Consider the following 19,778-nt stretch of genomic DNA (forward strand, 5'->3'; position numbering starts at 1 on the left):
AAAGAAGGCAATCTGAAAGACTACATACTGTATGATTTCAACTATACAACATTCTGAAAAAGGCAAAAAATACAGCACCAGCACAAAGATCAGTGTTTGGGAGATGTTGAGGAGGAGGAAAAAAATGAATAGAGTACAGAGAGTTTTTAAACATTGTTTTTAATATATTTTCTTGATTATGCTATTACAGTTGTCCCATTTCCCCCCTTATTCCCATCTGCCCTGTACCCCACTCTCAACTAATAACCCTCCACATTATCTTCATATCTATGATTCTGTTCTTGTTCTGCTTCTTTGCTTAGTTTATTTGGATTCAGTTATTGGTAGTTGTGAAGTTACCTGCCATTTTAATGTTTATTGTTTTGATCATCTTTTTCTTAAATATTCCCCTTAGCACTTCATATAATAATGGCTTGGTAATGATGAACTCCTTTAGTTTTACCTTGCTGGAAAGCACTTTATCTGCCCTTCCATTCTAAAGTATATCTTTACTGGATAGAGTAATCTAGGTTGTAGGTCCTTGCCTTTAATCACTTGGAATATGTCTTGCATGTCCCTTGAGCCTGCAAAGTTTCTTTTGAGGAATCAGTTGACAGTCTTATAGGAACTCCTTTGCAGGTAATTGTCTGTTTTTCTCTTGCTGCTTTTAAGATTCTCTCTTCATCTTAACCTTTAGCATTTTAACTATGATGTGTCTTGGTGTGGTCCTCTTTGGCCCATCTTGTTTTGGGACTCTCTGCGCTTCCTGGACTTGATGTGTATTTCCTTCACCAAATTACAGAAGTTTTCTTTCATTATTTTTTCAAATAAGATTTTTATTTCTTGCTCTCCCTCTTCTCCTTCTGGTAACCATATGATTCTGATGTTGGTACATTTAAAGATGTCCCAGAGATTCCTAAGCCTATCCACCTTGTTTAAAATTCCTTTTTCTTCCTTCTGTTCTGATTGAATGCTTTTTCCTTCCTTGTGTTCCAAATCATTGATTTGATTCTTGGCTTCATCCTCTCCACTGATGGTTTCCTGTATATTTTTCTTTATTTCACTTAATGCAACCTTCATTTCTGACTGGGTATTTATTATAGCGTTGAAGTACCCAATAAGTTCCTGGAGCATCCTGATAACTAGTGTTTGAACTGTGTATCTGAGAGGTTGCTTATCTCCATTTCATTTAGTGCTTTTTCTGGAGTTTTGTTCTGTTTCTTTCATTTGGGTCATATCTCTTGTATCCTCATTTTAGCAGCCTCCCTGTGTTTGTTTCTGTGTATTACGCAGAGCTGCTTTGACTCCCTCTCTTAGCACACCTGTCAAATTGTATGGGCCACCAATTCAAAAAGCACCTAAACACCCCAATGCTCACAGCAGCAAAATTACAATAGCCAGAGTTTGAAGCAACCTAAGTGCCCATCAGCAAATGAGTGGATCAAAAAACTGTGGTACACTTACACACTGGAATACTATGCAGCAGAAAGAAAGAAGGAGCTCCTACCCTTCACAACAGCATTGATGGAACTGGAGAGCATTATGCTAAGTGAAATAAGTCAGGTGGTAAAAGAAAAATACCATATATACCATATGATCTCACCTGTAAGTGGAACCAAATCAACAAAACAAACAAGCAAGCAAATTATGACCAGAGATATTGAAATAAAGAACAAACTGACAATAAACAGAGGGGAGGCAGAAAGGGAATAACAGGGGACAGAAAGGGAAGGGCTGTCAAGAAACATGTGTAAAGGGCACATGGGCAAAGCCAAAGGGGGAAAGGACTACAGGTGGTGGGGTGGGGGGAAGTGGGTGTTGGAAGAATAAAGAAATCTGTACTTGAACAACAATTAAAAAATTTAAAAAATAGGCAGGACTTCCAGCCAAGATGGAGGCATATGTAGGCACACTCTGCCTCCTCACACATCAAAAGAAAGACAACAATTTAAAAACAAAAAACAACCAGAAATGACAGAAAATCGAGCTATAAGAAAGTCCGACAACCAAGAGTTAAAGAAGACACATTCATCCAGACCAGTAGGAGGGGCAAAGCCACACAGGAGTGGCAGAGAGGACTCACAGCAGGTGGTGGCTGGTGGACCCAGCTAGGTGGCAGATTGTGGAACGGGGCACACAAGGCTGCAGCTGACCAGCAAGGCAGTGGCTGGCAGACCAGGTGGTCCCACATTCACACACAGATAAACCAGGCAAAACAAAGGGGGAGCAGGAGAATTCCCAGCCTCACAGGAAAGTTCGTTGGAGACATCCACAGGGTCCTGGAATGTACACAAACCCACCCACGAGGGAATCAGCACCAGAAGGGCCCAATTTTCTTGTGGGAAGCAGGGGATGTGACTGAAATCCCACAGAGAGCAGAGCAAAGTGCCATTGTTCCCTCTCAGACCCCTTCCCCACATAAAGCATCACAACACAGTGACATGCGTTGCCCTGCCCTGGTGAACACCTAAGGCTCCACCCCTCATTAAGTAACAGGTGTGTCAAGACAAAAAAACGGCCCAAAATGAAAGAATAGATCAAGTTCAGAAAAAGTACAACTAAGCAACGAGAGATACCCAACCTATTGGATGCACAGTTCAAAACACTGGTAATCAGGATGCTCACAGAATTGGTTGAATTTGGTCACAAATTAGATGAAAAAATGAAGGCTATGCTAAGTGAAATAAAGGGAAATGTACAGGGAACCAATAGTGATGGGAAGGAAACGGACTCAGATCAATGGAGTGGACCAGAAGGAAGAAAGGAACATCCAATCAGAAAAGAATGGAGAAACAAGAATTCAAACAAATTAGGAGAGGCTTTGGGACCTCCAGGACATCTTTAAACGTTCCAACATCTGAATTATAGGGGTACCAGAAGGAGAAGAGGAAGAGCAGGAAGTGGAAAAGTTATTTGAACAAATAATAAAGGAGAACTTCCCCAATCTGGCAAAGGAAATAGACTTCAGGAAGTCCAGGAAGCTCAGAGAGTCCCAAAGAAGTTGGGCCCAAGGAGGAACACACCAAGGCACATCATAATTACATTAGCCAAAATTAAAATTAAAGAGAGAATCCTAGAAGCAGCAAGAGATAAGGAGATAGGTACCTACAAAGGAGTTCCATCAGACTGTCAGCTGATTCTCAAAAGAGACCTTACAGGCAAGAAGGGGCTGGAAAGAAGTATTCCAAGTCATGAAAGGCAAGGACCTACATCCAAGATTAATCTATCCAGCAAAACCTACCATTTAGAATGGAAAGTTAGATAAAGTGCTTCTCAGATAAGGTCAAATGAAAGGAGTTCATCATCACCAAGCCCTTATTTATGAAACGCTAAAGGGACTTATCTAAGAAAAGAAGATAAAAAAAACATGTACAGTAAAATGACAGCAAACTCACAATTAGTAACAACCACACCTAAAACAAAAACAAAACAAAAACCAAAACAAACTAGGCAAATTAGAACAGGAACAGAACCACAGAAATGGAGATCACATGGAGGGTTAGCAACAGGGAGGGGGAAGAGGAGAGGGGGAAAAAGTACAGAGAATAAGTAGCATAGATGGTAGGCACACAACAGACAGGGGTAGGGTAAGAATAGCATGGTAAAAGTAGAAGTCAAAGAACTATATGTATGACACATGGACATGAACTGAAGGGGGGCAATGTGGGTGGGGAGGGTATGCAGGGTGGAGGGAAGTGAAATGGGAAAATGGGACAACTGTGATAGCATAATTAATAAAATATACTTTAAAAATTTAAAAATAAAAATAATAAAATGTCAATAAATACATATTTATCAACAACAAAAAATTTGTATGGGGAAGAGCCTTAGTTAATCACTAGGGCAGGGCAACCTGCATGACTGCTCTGGTGCTGTGTGAGAGAGGTCTCAGAGGGGAAAATGTCACTGCCCTAGCCTCTCTAGTTTTGTCCAGGAGGAAGCTGTCTCCCACTTGTGCTTTACTTTCTCTTCATAGGCCACTAGTGCCCTTCCAGTTGTTGCCCTGGTGCTGAATCCCAGAGGTGGTATGTCTGCATGAGTCCTAGGTCTGTTGTGAGCCCTTTAAGAGGATGCAATTTCTTCCACTGATTTTCACAGCCAAAAGTTATATGAACGTATCTTCCTGGTGCTGGGCCCCTGGGCTGCGTGGTCTGCACTTGGAGCTGGATCCTTCACTCCTGAGCTATCCCTCCCATTTTAATCCACCACAGGTGGATTGGAACCACCAGTTCCCATCTCCTCACCTATCTGTCTCCACCCCTCCTACCGGATCTGGATGAATGTGGCTTCTTTAAATCCTCATTGTCAGACTTTCACATGGCTTGATTTCTGAAAATTCTGGGTGTATTTGTTTTGTGGTATAAGCTGTTATTTTCTGCTATAATTTGTGCTGAGGTGATGTGTGTTTACCTATGCCTTTGTCTTGACTGGAACCAATTTTAAGAGACTTTTAAGATGTTAACAATTAAGCAAAGAATGTAAGGATATAGCAATCTGAACTAAACTGTCAATCACTACACCTTACTGACATATATAGATATCTATACTACAAAATACGTATTCTTTACAAGCACACATGAAAAGTTAAACAGGATAAAAACATATGCTGAAGTATAAATAAACAGTATCAAATTTCAAAGTTCTGAAACCTTATAGAAGATACTCTCTAAATTAGAAATTATTAACATAAGGTATCTAAAAAAGACCAAATATTTAGAAATTATATTTTAAAACATTTTTAATAACCCATGGATCAAAGAAAAAAACTGCCAAGCAAAATAAAAATGCTTTGAACTAAGCAATAATTAAAATACAATGTGTCAAAACCTGTGACACATAAAGTTGTACCTACTTAGAGCAAAATTTATATCTTTGAATGTTTATATCAGAATGAAAAAAGGCTCCATAACAATGCTCTAAGTTTCCATCTAACAACATGAACAAAGTAAATCCACAATAAGAGGAAAATTTATTCAAGAACAGAAAACAATAAAATAGATAACAATCATTATCTGTTTTACCATTATCTTCTAACAACCGAAGCCAACAACTGGTTATTTAAGGGTTAATATAATAAACTCCTAGCATGACTGTACTCAGATAAAACAATACACATCAATTATCCATTAGAAATGAAAGAGCAGATATCTCTTCAGATCCTACAGAGACCAAAAAATAACTTTTTATTTGTTTCAAGTGGTCAGCCCAGTAGTTAGATAATGATATAATGTGTGAGTGATTCTCTTGATAATTCTCTAGTACCCCACTTGGCACCACACATAGTATTACAATATTATGGACTATATTCCCTATGGTGTATTACAATCCACATGACTATTTTCTAACTTCTTACTTTCTTCACCCAAAAGGATTAATTATTATGAACAACTTTATGCCAACAAATTAAACAATTCAGATGAAATAAAGTCTTTGAAAAATACAAGTTACCCAAAATGACAAGATGGAATAGAAACATGAATAAACTATATCAGAGAAACAGTTTAATCTAAACCTCTCTACATAGTGGTTGCCTGAAAATAGGGATTGAGTATAAATGGGCACAAAGGATCTTTTTGGAGTGATAAAAATTTTCTAAAATTGTACTATGGTGATGGCTGCATAACTCTGTAAGCTTATTAAAAACCAACTGGACAATTAAATGGGTGAATTTTATGGCATGGTATACAAACTATAGCTCAAAAAAGGTACTTTAAAAACTCTCTAAAAGAAAACTCCAAGCCTATGTGGTTTAGTTATGAACTATACCAAAATTTAAGGAAATTATTTCAATTTATTTTTATTTTTTAAGAATGTTTATTGATTTTAGAGAGATTTATTTTATTTTACTTTATTTTACTTTATTTTATTGTCCAATTACAGTTGTTTGTAGTTTCTCTCCACTCCTCCCCCGCACTCCCTCCAAACCAACCTCCCTCGCTTCCACCCTTCCCCTTGGTTTTGTCCATGTGTCCTTTATAGTAGTTCCTGAAAACCCTTCTGCCCACAGTCCCCTCCCCGTTCCCCTCTGGTTATATTTTGTTTGTTTTTTTTCTTTTGTTGATTATGTTCTAGCTAAAGGTGAGATCATGGTATTTGTCCCTCACCACCTGGCTTATTTCACTTAGCATAATGCTCTCCAGTTCTATCCATGCTGTTGTGAAGGGTAGGAGCTCCTTCTTTCTCTCTGCTGCATAGTATTCCATTGTGGAAATGTACTATTGTTTTTTGATCCACTCATTTGCTGATGGGCACTTAGGTTGCTTCCAGCACTTGGCTATTGTAAATTGTACTGCTATGAACATTGGGGTGCATAGGTTCTTTTGGATTAGTGTTTCAGGATTCTTAGCGTATAATCCCAGCAGTGGAATTGGTGGGTCAAAAGGCAGTTCCATTTTTAGTTTTCTGAGGAACTTCCATACTGTTTTCCACAGTGGCTGCACCAGTGTGCATTCCTACCAACAGTGCACTAGAGTTCCCTTTTCTCCGCATCCTCTCCAACACTTGTTTGTTGATTTGTTTATGATGGCCATTCTGACCAGTGTGAGGTGTTATCTCATTGTAGTTTTAATTTGCATCTGTCTGATGCCTAGTAATGCTGAGTATCCTTTCATGTGTCTCTGGGCCCTCTGTATGTCCTCCTTGGAGAAGTGTCTGTTCAAGTCTTTTGCCCACTTTTAAAATGGGTTTGTCTTCCTGGAGTGGAGTCCTGTGAGTTCTTTATATATTTTGGAGATCAAGCCCTTGTTTGAGGTGTCATTGGCAAATATGTTTTCCCATATGGTCAGTTCTCTTTTCATTTTAATGCTGTTTTCTTTAGCCATGCAGAAGCTTTTTAATTTGATGAGGTCCCATTTGTTTACTCTTTCCATTATGTCCCTTGCTTTAGGGGACATATCCATGAAGATATTGCTGCGTGGAATATCTGAGATTTTCCTGCCAATATTTTCCTCTAGGACTTTTATGGTGTTATGACTTATATTTAAGTCCTTTATCCACCTGAATTTATTTTTGTGTATGGTGTAATCTGGTGATTGAGTTTCATTTTTTTGCATGTGGCTGTCCAGATCTCCCAACACTATTTGTGGAAGAGGGCTATTTTGGCTCCATTTATGCTTCTTCCCCCTTTGTCAAATATTAATTGACCATAGAGACTTTGGTTTATTTCTGGGTTCTCTGTTCTGTTCCAGATTTTTTTATTTTTAAAAAATATGTTTATTGAGTTTAGAGAGAGAAAGAAACATCAATGTGAGAAAGAAACATTGATTGGCTGTCGCCATACATGCCCCAAGTGGGGATCAAACCCACAACCTAGGTATGTCCCCTGACTGGGAATTGAACCCTTTGGTTCACGGGACAATGCTCCAACTGACTGAGCCACACCAGTCAGGGCTAATTTCAATTTTATAAGAGAATCGAACACTTCAAAACTCATTCTATGAGGCCAGTATAATTCTGATATCAAAAGCTAACAAAAACTTGACAAAAAAAGGAAATTATAAACTAACATCACTCATAAACACAAATACAAAAGTCCTTAAAAATCAACTAACAAATTGAATTTTGAGGTATATAAAAAAAATACATCATGACCATGTAGGGTCTATCCCAAAAACACAAGATTGATTTACTACTGGAAAATTCAATATAATGTACCAATTAATAATATATATTTTATCACTCCATCTATACCAACTAAGTTTAGAACAGGAAAACTGATCTGCTGTAAAATCTAAATCTAATATAAAATAAAAATCAGAATAATAATCGCCTGGGGTGGACAGGAGACTGACTGGCACAGGACAGAAGGGAACTTCCTGAATATATGGAAATGTTCTGCATTATGATTGGGTTATGAGTTTTACATGAATTTGTCTGAGTGCATATGTTGCATTTCAATATATGTAAATTTTACCTCCCCAAACTTTTAAAAGTGCAAGTGGAAGGATGGGGAATGGATAGAAGTACATGAAACAAGAATGACAAAATATTGATGTGTTGAAGCTGGGTGATGAATCCATGGCAATTCATTATACTAGTCTGTTTTTGGTTTTAATTTGTATAATAAGAAGTAAAAACAAATCAAAACACAGCCCTGGCTGGTGTGGCTCAGTGAATTGAGCTCCAGCCTGCAAAGCAAAGGGGTCGCCAGTTCGATTCCCAATCAGAGCACATGCCTGGGTTGCAGGCCAGGTCCCTAGTAGGGGGCACATGAGAGGCAACCACACATTGATATTTCTCATCTTCTTTCTCCTTCCCTTCTCCTCTCTCTAAAAATAAATAAATAAAATATTTTTTAAAAACATACAAGTTTTAATTGAGAACAAGTTAACTGAGTCAAAGTTTTGTGGTTCCCCACCATCACCAGGAAAAGTTATTATAATTTCCTGTACCATATAACTAATAAGAGTAGAATTAATAGTTCATGCCTATACATTGTGTTTAGATTAAAGCAGAAAATGGTTAAAAGGGCTTGTCATTACATACTCTACCAATAACTAGTAAAATTTATTAGGGATGATAAATGTCAGGAACTTAGTATCTGAAGCACTGTCATTACTGAGTTTGTTTAGCCAAGAGGCATAACTAGAAACTGGGGCACGGGGGGAGTGGCATGGAAGTTTCGAAAAGAGTTTTCAGCTCTTATAAAAATAAAAATTTGAACAATTCTTATCTCCAAAAAGCATAGGGGCTGCCTCTGGAGAAAATCCCCCTGTTCACGGAAATGTTCATAGAGAAGTTGGACATTTGTACACTGGCAAAAACCACTAGGAGAAAACAGCTATTAAGTTTCCTTCTAGTGGAGATTTTGCAGGTGTTTGAACCACTTCCTATTTTAATCTAAATTTAAAAAGAGAAGCACAGGGCCTTGTGGGAATTATTTTAAAAAGAATTTATCAGAGGCGTGGGCAAATTGGAGATATATTGTTTAAGGGTACAAACTTGCAACCAGTAGATAAATAAATCCTGGAAATCTGATGCATTAGCATAGTGATTATAGACAACAATAATGTATTATAAACTTAAAAGCTGCTAAGCACCTAAAAATATAAAATAATTTAGCCAAAATGCAGTGTCCTGACAAAAACTGTAATACTACTACAAAACCCAAACTTAATATTTTGGTACATATAGTTGAACAGTATGCATAGAAATTTTTGTAAATTACCACAAAAATTAGTGGTTTTAGTTTTCTGGGCTGAACTGAAAATTTCTAGGTTAACATTTCTTGACACAGTAATAAGACAAATTGTACAACCAATCACAACATGCAACCCCAGGTACTGTGTTTCCTTTCCTCAAAGAATAGTGATTGGTTTGAGACCTTCCTCTGAGCTAAGTACTGTGGAGTAATCAAAGCATAAGACAGGAACTTGATTCTAAAGAACCCTACATTTACAGCCCCGGCTGGTGTGACTCAGTGACTGAGTGTCATCCTGCAAAGTGAGGGGTCACTGTCAGCAGTTTGATTCCCAGTCAGGGCACATACCTGGGTTGCTGGCCAGGTCCCAGGATGGGGGCTTGCAGGAGGCAGCCAACTGTTTCTCTTGCACATGGATGTTTCTCTCCCTCTCTTTCTCGCCCCCCCCCCCCCTTCCCCTCTCTCTCTAACAAATAAACACAATTTTTAAAAATATATATTAAGAAAAAACTTAACTACCAAGTCAAGACATGACTAAAAAATAAGCCAACATCACACAGTAGTATCTGGTTATGTGACAGAAGAGAGTACATGTAAGACCTACCCAGAAATGGAAAGAGCATTCTGCTGGGGTGGCTTCAGCAGGATGACTTGAGGTAAGGGAACTTAAACTGAGACTGAAAGAATTTTAGAGAGGAAGCAAAATGGAGTGGGAAGGAGGGAGGCACTTCCAGGGCAGAACAGGGTATAAAACAAGCAATGTGATGAGGTAACTTGAAAATAAACCTGAATTTTGTCTCCACAAAACCGCCAATATCTCTCCAATGCCTTTGGTTCTCCAATCAATTCCTTCTCAAACCTTTAAAAGTGTGGTCCTTGAACAAGCAGCATCACCAAACATCTGGGAACTTGAACTGCAGTTACTGGGGACCCATCCCAGACTTAATGAGTCAGAAAGTAGGGGAGTTGGGCAGCAATCTGTGTTTTAACAAGCCCTTCAGGTAACTGTGATGCATGCTCAAATTTGAAAACCATTGCTCTAGGACTACCTGCTACGCACAACTCTTCGCACAGCAAAGTGATGAAGTGCCACACAGCCACTTCGCTGGGTGTAGGAAGGGAATTGATGGCAGATCTCAACCATCCATGAGTTCAGTCTTTGGCCCAGTTTTCCCTTCTTCCTCCCGTACACCTAGTTCCAATCATTCCTCTTTTTGCCTCCCGTTTTACTCTACCCTCACAAGGCCCGCTCCCGCCACACCGCCGCCCTACCTCAGTGTCAGAGGGGACGTGGTGCCGGCAGGGAGGTGAACGGTCCAAGGAAACAGGAATAGATGTAGCGCTGGCCAGCAGCGCGCCCAATAAGAGTAAAACGCCTCGGACCCATAAAGGACCACTCCAGTGCCAATAGCTTGAGCCCGGGCCTGAACCCGAAGAACTCGTTCCTCCACCCCACTCGGGCGCCATCTTCGGGCTGAGAGTCGTTACCATGGACTACGTGACGCCTCCGCCCGGCGCCAGGCCCCTCCCCTCACCGCTGAGAACAGGTTTGGGGGTGGGGGGGGCTCTGGCTAAAAGCTGTCTTTCAATTGGCCAGCGTCACCCACAAGAAGATCACCACGAACCTGAACCTGAGACGTGTCTCTTTGCGCGAAGCCAGCCAATAAATGCGGTCTAGAGGCCCACGTGAGTTAGCCTGCGAGACTAGAAGTGTTGATGGTGATAGGGGTGGTGGTGGGTAGGTGTTTTTACTGAGGATTTTTCTCAGTCTTTAATTCAATTAGTTACGGAAAGGATATGCGCCCAGTAGGTGCCAGGTGGCTTAGACAAACATAAACCGCTGCAGATTTTTTTATGGTTTAGCACTATAAAGTGAATGAAATATACTTTTCATTTGTACTTGTTATCGTAAATCACCAATTGCAGGCCCATTTCTTCTAAAGTCGTTCACTGTAAAAATCAACGATGTGTCCTTTATTATTCAACCCCACCCTTTATTTAAAACCCCAAAATTGAAATTGTATTAACCTAGTAAGAGATTCGGTGGATCCATGCTATTAAGGGCACTACCTTCAAAGCAGTGCAGGAGGGTAGGGTTAGGGAGTGGAGGAGCAAAAATGAAAAAGGATTCATGGACAAGGACAACAAGCAGTGTGGTGATTGCAGAGGAGAGGGATGTGGGTGGAGGTGGAAGAGGGTATAAGGGGGATTAATGGTGGTGGAAAAAATACATGGTAAGAAAAAAAACTGAGCTGTGAGGAACTACAAAAAAAATTTGAAAATCGGGAAATCTGTAGCCCCATTGATAAAACAATTAAAATTAGAAAGTGGAAACACTTAGCTGGGACAGTCATTCAACAGGAAGTGGATATTGTAAATTGCTATACTAGGAACCATATGGGTAGGAAGAATATGAAATCCCTAAAACTTTATATGTCGTTGGTGGAGACCATGTACTTTAAATAATACAGCAGGGGTGGGGCATTTTACAAGACTCATCAGATAATGTCTCTTATCCCACAACTAGTGGAAGTTGGATTCCAAACCAAATGTATCGCTTTCAGAACATGTGCTCTTTCCAATACAAAACCACAAAGAAATTGGGGATTGTCAACATAGAACACCAGTCATCTTCAAGTTCCTGGTTGTAATAGTAACGTCATGATGAGGAAAGGCTGTTTCAGTGGTTTAACAGAAAAGCTCCTAGCCATTCAGGCCTGATTTTTATGAAACATGGAACTCATCCAGTGGTAACTTTGGTTTGAGGACAACCTTTGCACTGACCAAACCTCATTATGAGAACAGAAAAGTGCATGCACACTTATTTACAAGTGCTGCATTTTATCAGTTGAAAAGAGGATGGATTTGCATGCAAAGCTCCTTTGCTACTGCATTTACCTAAGTTATCCTAAGGATTGTCAGCTTTTTTCCCCCTGATTTGCTCAAATGCCTATCACTTCTTGTGTATTCACCCCATTGCATTACTACCATCGTCTATCCTACTCAGAATACCACATTCACTTGACTCCTACAAAGGTGACAGGCATTGAGATTTCCTTTCCTCTATGTGACTAGCCCAAACCTGAATATCCATCTACCTTCCTGGACATATTTTCAGCTTAGCATCCTACAGTTTCCTCAAACTCAACAACTCCCTCACCCTTGAAGAAAAATAAATAAATTAAAAAAAAAAAACCTATCTCCTGGTTCCCAACTTTGTAAATGAATTACCCATCCAGGAAACAAGGGTGGAAACATGTAGCCCTTGAATAATCCTCTCCACTTGCTTTTAAAATTGTTAATGTTTATAGAGTCTGCTCTCTTTCAGTGTTCAAGAAGTCAGTTAACTTCTGGTCAAAATGGCAGCATAGGCAGATATCGCTCACCTCTTCGCACAACCACATCAAAATTACAGCTAAAAGGTAGAAGAACCATCACTCAGAACCATCAGAAATTAGTTGAACAAAAATCTGACAGCTATGGAATTAAAGAAATCACATCCATCCAGACTGAACCAACAAGCTGGTGCCATATCGGAACCTCCATCAACTTGGCTAACAATTTTTGGTCTGCCTTGGAGATCCCCAGAGACTGCACCCGACCCAATTTATCGGGCCACCAGGCTGCTTTTCCATATAAATGGCTGGTCTTGGCTCACGCTGCACTACTTCCTAAATGCTCTCAAATAAGCAACAGTTGGCCTCAGTGAGCACCAGACCCAGAAGTAGCAACAGCCAGCCTAGTTTCACAGCTTGGCTTCACATGGAAATCTCTAAGCCCAGCACAAGTAGCAGCCATCTCAGATTGCTTTATAGTTCAGGGAGGGTGGCCCTGGACAAAACACAGGTGGGGGCTGACCTTGGCTTCCACCACTGAGAAAACCCCAGGATCAGCACACCAGTGGACAGCTACAGACAACATTGGAGCAATGAGCAATACCATTCTGCTCCTGCACAGCTGATCCTCCATGGACAGTGGAGGTAGGTGGTCAGTGGTCACAGCCAATCCCAGCAGCTGACTAGCCTGGGTAAATCCCTCCCATTGATCTGGCAACAGCAACCATGGCTCAACTACAAGAGGAGGGTGTACTCAGCACATGTGGAGATTGCACCTCAAGTACCCAGCTTGGGTGATGGGGGAGGTAGTGCCAGTGGACCCTCCAGGACACCCATTACATTAGGCCATGCTACCAAGACAGGGAGTTGTAGCAGCCCTACCTAATACATAGAAACAAACATAGGGAGGCTGCCAAAATGAGGCAACAAAGAAACATGGCCCAAATGAAAGAACAGATCAAAACTCCAGAAAATGAACTAAACAAAATGGAGATATGCAATGTATCAGATGCAGAGATCAAAACACTAGTTATAAGGATGCTCAAAAAACTTAGTGAGGACCTCAACAGCATGAAAAAGATCCAGTCAAAAACGAAGGATACACTAATTGAAATAAAGAACAAGTTATAGGGAAACAACAATAGAGTGGTTGAAGCCAAGATCAAATCAATGATTTGGAACATAAGGAAGCAAAAAACAGCCAATCAGAACAAGAAGAAAAGAGAATCCCCCAAAAATGGGGGTAGTAGAAGCTGCCTCTGGGACAACTTCAAGAGGTCCAACATTTCCATCATAGGGGTGCCAGAAAAAGTAGAGGAAGAAATTGGGACTCTATTTAAAAAAAATAAAGAAAACTTCCATAATTTTGTGAAGACAATGAATAGCAAGTCCAGGAAGCACAGAGTCCCAAACAAGTGGGCAAAGAGGCCCACTCAAAGACACATCATAATTAACTGCTAAAGGTTAAAAATAAAGACAGAATTTTAAAAGCAGCAAGAAAAGCAGTTAGTTACCTACAGGGTAGTCCCCATAAGACTCAGCTGATTTCTCAAAAGAAATTTTGCAGGCTACAAGGGATTGGCAAGAAATATTCAGTCATGAAAACCAGGGACCTACAGCCAATACTACTCTACCCAGCAAAGCTATCATTTATAATGGGAGGGCGGATAAAGAACTTCCCAGACAAGAAAAAAACCAAAGGAATCTTGGCTGGTGTAGCTCAGTGTATTGAGCACAGGTTGCAAACCAAGGGGTTGCTGGTGCCATTCGCAGTCAGAGCACATGCCTGGGTTGTGGGCCAGATCCCCAGTAGGGGGTGAGAGGTCAACCACACATTGATATTTCTCTCCCTCTTTCTCCTTCCCTTCTCCTCTCTCTAAAAATAAATAAAATCTTTTTTTTTTTAAAGAAAAAACTAAAGGAGTTCATTATTACCAAACTATTACTATATGAAATGTTAAAGGGACTCATTTAAGGAAAAGACCAAAATTATGAATAAAATGGCAACAAACACATATCAAAAATTAAATCTAGTGAGCTGGAATGGGAGTAGGGGGGAGAAAATTATACTTGAACAATGATTAAAATAAAATTTAAAAAAAATTAAATCTAAAAATCAAACTAAGCAAGGAGATCAGAGACAGAATCATGGATATGGAGAACATTTTGATGGTTGCCAGATGGGAGGGGTGTGTGGAGGAACGGGCTGTACAATATAGTATAGGAAATGGAGTAGCCAAAGAATTTATACACATGACCCATGGACATGAGCAATGGTGTGGGGATTGCCTGAGGGTGTGGTTTGGGGGAGCAAAGGGGAAAAAATCAGGACAACTGTAGTAGTATAGTCAATAAAATATAATTTAAAAGCAAAAGACAAAAAAAAGGAAGGTGGTGGGGAGGGAGGAAGAGAGAAAGGAAAAAAGGAATAAGGAAGGAGGGAAATAAGGAAGAAGGGAACTCTGTGAAGACTGCAAATGCGACCTGGGTTTCCCTTCAGTTTATGCTGGGTTGCTAATGGGTTCTCAAGTATGAATCTGGTCAACCTATTAATCGTGTTCTTTATTGGCCTGCAACCCAGGCACGTGCCCTGACTGGGAATCGAACCTGCGACACTTTGGTTCGCAGCCCGTGCTCAATCCACTGAGCTACGCCAGCCAGGGAAGAACAGTAAGTCTTAAAATCCGTTACACAAGACCTTCCATAATTTTCATTAGTTTTCAATTCTTTCCAATTATCCCCAAGTTTTTAGTCACATTACATAACCCAGTTGAATGGTTCCTCAAATGCCTTCTTTCACCTGTCATTTCCTTGTGGCTCTAAAAACCACTCTTAACTTATGGTGGCCTTGAAATACACTGCTTAAATCTGGTTGTGTAATTGACTCAGCCCAAGGTTTTTGTGTGTGGGTTTTTTTTTTTTTTTTTTTTTTTGCCTTAAGTTTGCACTTCCTAAGCACTGCTGGTAGTCAAATGAGCCTGGTGTTAACAAACTTTTCTGACAGCAAATTTAGCTTGATCATCACTGGACTAAGCAAACCTTTCTTTCCTTCAAAGGTCTTTCACACCCCAGTCCAATATTTTCACCATGCTAATTGTTTCTTAGCATATGCTTCTTGAGAACCCAAATACATCAGTTTCGCAAACTGTTTCCATATAAGGTCAGTATTTGTTTAATGAAAGTACTAGCTGTTACTGCAATCATCTACAACCACTCTGGTTCCAACTTTTATTTCAACACATTTTGAGATTTAAAGTATTCTGTAGCCCTGCTTCCTTTCCTAGTCAAAGTATCTCAATTGTATACTTTTACATTAAAACATGGAGCTAAATAAAGCTACACTGAATAGGCAATACTGTTACAGACCCCCAACATTATGGAGGTATGAGTCACTATTTTGACATTTCCACCTACCAGTTTCTTTCACCCTCAACCTAATGAAAGAGGCAGTTACCAAAATAGTTTAAATGCAGTACCAAAGCTGACTTTTTTTACAGGTAAGTTGTAGATTTGGACATGCAAATCTAAAGAAGTGTTGTGGTGCCTACCTGTACTGGCAAAAATTGATGGCTCTGTTCTTCATGAAGTATTGACTTCACTTGTCTCCAAGCTTACCAGAGGCTAGGTTTAAGTGCTCCATCACTATAAACCTTCCAAGGTAGTCCTTTTTCCACTGTCCCCAACCCAAGTTTCATCACATACACATCCCTCTGACTTCTTTTATGCCTGGTAACTGCCACCATTTAAACACACAGGAAGTGAATTTGGGCAAAGTGACTTTAAAGTCACTTAATAAAAAACACAAGAGAACAAATCCATTTTATTTACTCTTTAAAATAGATTTTATTTACTTATTTGAGGGGGGGAGAGGGAGAAAAAGACAAAAACCATAGATGTGTGAGAGAAACATTCATTAGTTGGCTCCTTTGCATCTTTACCAGGGACTGAACCTGCAACCCAACCATGTCCTCCAACCCGGAATCCTTCGCTTTGCCAGAGGGCCCCCAAACAAGCCACATAGTCAGGGTTGTTATTTATCAGTAAGTTTAAATCCTGGAGGGGTACAGCATCTGGAGGGGCAAAAAGAGCACATTGTCATTAGGTGCATGTTATATACAAATTTACAAATGTTATTAACACAATGTGGGTAAACCTCCCATTGCCCCATTACTCATCTCTGCAAGGCATCCAATGACATATGCAGGTGGGCAAGGAACCAAGTTTTATACCTTCCAGCTTTTAGGTGAATGTGTTTTGATTAAGAACCATTCTGGGAGCACTGAAAGTTCATTTACTTTTGCTTCATTTAATAACAGTAAGCAACTTCCTTTGATAAGAGCCCACAACTGCTCAGCAAGGTTCAAGAGTATGCCATGGCCCTGGCTGGTGTGGCTCAGTGAATTGAGTGATGGCCTGTGAACCAAAGGGTCCTTGGTTCAATTCCCAGTCAGGGTACATCCCTGGGCTATGGGCCAGGTCTCCAGTTGGGGTATGCAAGAGGCAACCACACATTGATATTTCTCTCCCTCTCTTCCTCCCTCCCTTCCCCTATGTAAAAAAGAGTACCCATGACCTCAAGACTATAGTCATGACTATTAAAAACAGATCCTAACTAAAGAAAACGGGAATTATTTTAGAAAACTACAGGATCTAGAGTCAAAGACTCAAGCCAAAGTCCTGGGACCTAGAAATAAGAACATCAGTTTTCTTCTACAAAATAAGACTAACGCCACCTATTCTAACAAACTGTCACGATGATGAGATAGTATTAAGAATTATGTCAGGAAACAAAATGTTTTTGATTTTCTAGCAACTACTTCAAGTGCCCAATAAATATTTTTGCCAGAAAGTTATTCACTTAAATACTATTTTCCTCCTACACCACTTTAGCAAAGTCTGAAATCTAAGCACAATTAATTTGAAAATTTTGTATTCGCTTTCTTTCTAATGCCAAGAATCTAATGTTCCATAATACATTTACAGAGCCACTAATTTTGCAGCATAATCTTATTGGTGACATTTTATAAACCCAATAGTTCTTAGAGATCAAAGTACAACAACTTCAGCTTAGTTTGACTCAACAGGGTGTGATATTGCTAATAATTGTACTTACTACACGGATTCTGTGTCCAATGGCCTTAGCAGGAAGGTTGCTTCGGAATTTAGCACGAACCATACCACTGTTTCCATGAGCACGAGTTACCTTTCCCCAGATTACTCTGGTTTTGTTTGGTTTACCACCAGGAGTCACTGTGTTGCTGATTTTAAAAGGGAGTAGAACCCAAACAATTAGTATTATAATGTGGTACAAATTCAGTCATATCTGGACCAGTGGCTCTCAACTCTAGTTAACCACTTAAATCACCATTTAAAACCCTGAGGGCATCATTCATTCAACAAATACTGGAGTACCATACCTACTATATGCTAGGCACTTTTATAAATTTAATTTTTTGGGAACTTTGTAAAATATAGTTTACAGAATATCAATCTCTTTCAGGGGATAATGAAGTATATAGCCTTCAGTTTTATGTTAAGTAAAACATATAGAATTTAAGGTAAGAAGAGCTGCAATATTGAAAAAGAAAAAAAAAGGAAAGGCATAAAAGTAATTTGAAAATATTTGTGTTTCAAATTTTAAATAACCAGAAAGGCCTTCCAGAGAAGGTAACCCTGAAACAAAAACTGAGGAAGTGGTGTTCCTTGCTTGGGGAAAAGCAGAAGAGACCAAGGAGTGAATCCTAGCTGGATTAAGAGTAGAAACAGGAAGCCCCGAATGTCTAAGGTCTTTAATGATGTTGGCTTTTACTAAATGACATGGGACTCAGTTGGGGTTTGAGCAGTGTACAGATGACCTGACATAATTTAAACGATCACTCTGGGTGTAGGAGGAAAGGAGGACAAAGATGAAAGCATGTAGCTAGATACTTTAATTGGTCTGGAATGGGTTTATGAAACCAGGATAAAGAATCAATGCTCTAGAGACATAACATCTTTAAGTATATATATAAATACAATTTCAAGGAATCGACAAAATAAAGGTATATGAAAAGTGCTTTATATTATCTTAATGAAGCATGACAATACTAGAAACTTACTTCTTTGCTTTGTACACATAAGCACATCTTTTTCCTAGATAGAATTCAGTTTCATCTCGAGCATAAACACCTTCAATTTTAAGAAGAGCTGTGTGCTCCCTCTGGTTCCGGAGACCCCGTTTATAGCCAGCAAAAATGGCCTTGGACCACAGCCTGAAACACAGCAAATATGTATCAACCACAAGCTGTTATCTATTTCATTTAACTTCAACAAACTAGTATGATTTGACTTGTAATGACCCCTACCCAAAAGTTATCTATAGCAAACATCTTACTTTTTCCCCACTAGTTTAAAGCTCACATTTAATTAGGTCTGGGCCTAATACACAAAAAACTACAAGAACACAGCAATTACATTAAAAACGCGTACCTTCCAGACATATTTGTTGTTGCAGAAGTTCTGTTCCTGGCAGGCTTTAAAACAAAAAATCAGTTTAAAGTCTTGCAAAGCCACGTTCGCCACCTGTTCCCTTGTCACTTCTTAAACCTGTTAGACAAAATCACTTTCTGATAGGCATTTCGAGTTAAGAGTATGGGGAAACGTAATCATGCTGTAACATCTACGCGAATCGCAATCTGGCAAGACATCCCAACCTCACAGAATGCCTGATAGCTAGGCAAACTCCAGAATGAAACGAAAGTGGCAAGACTGTACACTAAACCCCCAGGAAACCCCAAAAGTCAGTTCTAAGAAAATTCATGCCATGATCGCTCCCCCCCCCCCCCAAAAAAAATCAAGGAGTCAGACGAGCACCGGGAAAACAAGACTCAAAAGGAATTCTCCTTCCCTTCGCTCCCACTCCCTTAAAGCAATGAATGAAAGAAAAGCTCAAGAAACTGTGGACAAGCAAAGCCAGGTAGGAGGGTGAGCAAATAGAAAGAACCCAGCCAAAAGCAGCCACTGCCTCAAAAAGGTAAATGCAGACGAACGAAATGCATCTACTTTACTCCCTTAGGGCCCAGGAAGCAACCATGATTACAGGAGCACCCGTTTTCGGGACGTCAAAGGACCAGCACCATCAGTCCTACATCTCCCTCATCCCATCCTCCCTGTTGCTGGAATTCACAGCAACCAATGCCTGGCACAGCCGTCATGCCACAAAAGTGCCTCGCCGAGATATGTGGTGGAACCCACTCCAGTTATTTACCCCCAAAGTTCAGCAGCAGGAATTCAACTCACCACCGCAAGATTCAAGATGGCGAAAAAGAAAAGTGAGGCCTCTACCG

At 39.9% G+C, this 19,778-nt stretch overlaps 3 protein-coding genes across 5 annotated transcripts in view; 1 reads left to right on the forward strand and 2 right to left on the reverse strand.

Moving 5' to 3' along the window:
* The window catches only part of LMLN (leishmanolysin like peptidase), a 79,376-nt gene extending 68,743 nt beyond the window's left edge, over nucleotides 1-10,633 (reverse strand). The window contains exon 1 of one of the 2 annotated variants that reach the window (XM_028504914.2): nucleotides 10,391-10,633. In XM_028504914.2, the coding sequence (XP_028360715.1) occupies nucleotides 10,391-10,609 (219 nt within the window). In that variant the 5' untranslated portion in view covers nucleotides 10,610-10,633. The remainder of the gene's footprint in view (nucleotides 1-10,390) is intronic. The other variant, XM_028504913.2, reaches the window with a different exon arrangement.
* Nucleotides 10,634-13,846: 3,213 nt separating this feature from the next.
* IQCG (IQ motif containing G) overlaps nucleotides 13,847-19,778 on the forward strand; it is a 100,568-nt gene continuing 94,636 nt past the window's right edge. The window contains exon 1 of the mRNA XM_036018236.1: nucleotides 13,847-13,857. The gene's annotated coding sequence lies outside the window, so the exon portion shown is untranslated. The remainder of the gene's footprint in view (nucleotides 13,858-19,778) is intronic.
* Nucleotides 16,418-19,765, reverse strand: RPL35A (ribosomal protein L35a). Of its 2 annotated transcripts, none has more exons than XM_028504527.2 (5): nucleotides 19,732-19,765; nucleotides 18,922-18,965; nucleotides 18,552-18,704; nucleotides 17,567-17,711; nucleotides 16,418-16,523 (listed from the first exon to the last, which is right to left on the reverse strand). In XM_028504527.2, the coding sequence occupies exons 2-5, from the start codon at nucleotides 18,930-18,932 to the stop codon at nucleotides 16,500-16,502; spliced, it is 333 nt and encodes a 110-aa protein (XP_028360328.1). In that variant the 5' UTR covers nucleotides 18,933-18,965; nucleotides 19,732-19,765; the 3' UTR covers nucleotides 16,418-16,499. The 2 variants fall into 2 exon arrangements, with proteins under 2 accessions (XP_028360328.1, XP_028360329.1); XM_028504528.2 differs by having other exon boundaries at nucleotides 19,700-19,748.

Source organism: Phyllostomus discolor, chromosome 2 (genome assembly GCF_004126475.2).
Source record: "Phyllostomus discolor isolate MPI-MPIP mPhyDis1 chromosome 2, mPhyDis1.pri.v3, whole genome shotgun sequence".
Classification (NCBI taxonomy): domain Eukaryota; kingdom Metazoa; phylum Chordata; class Mammalia; order Chiroptera; family Phyllostomidae; genus Phyllostomus; species Phyllostomus discolor.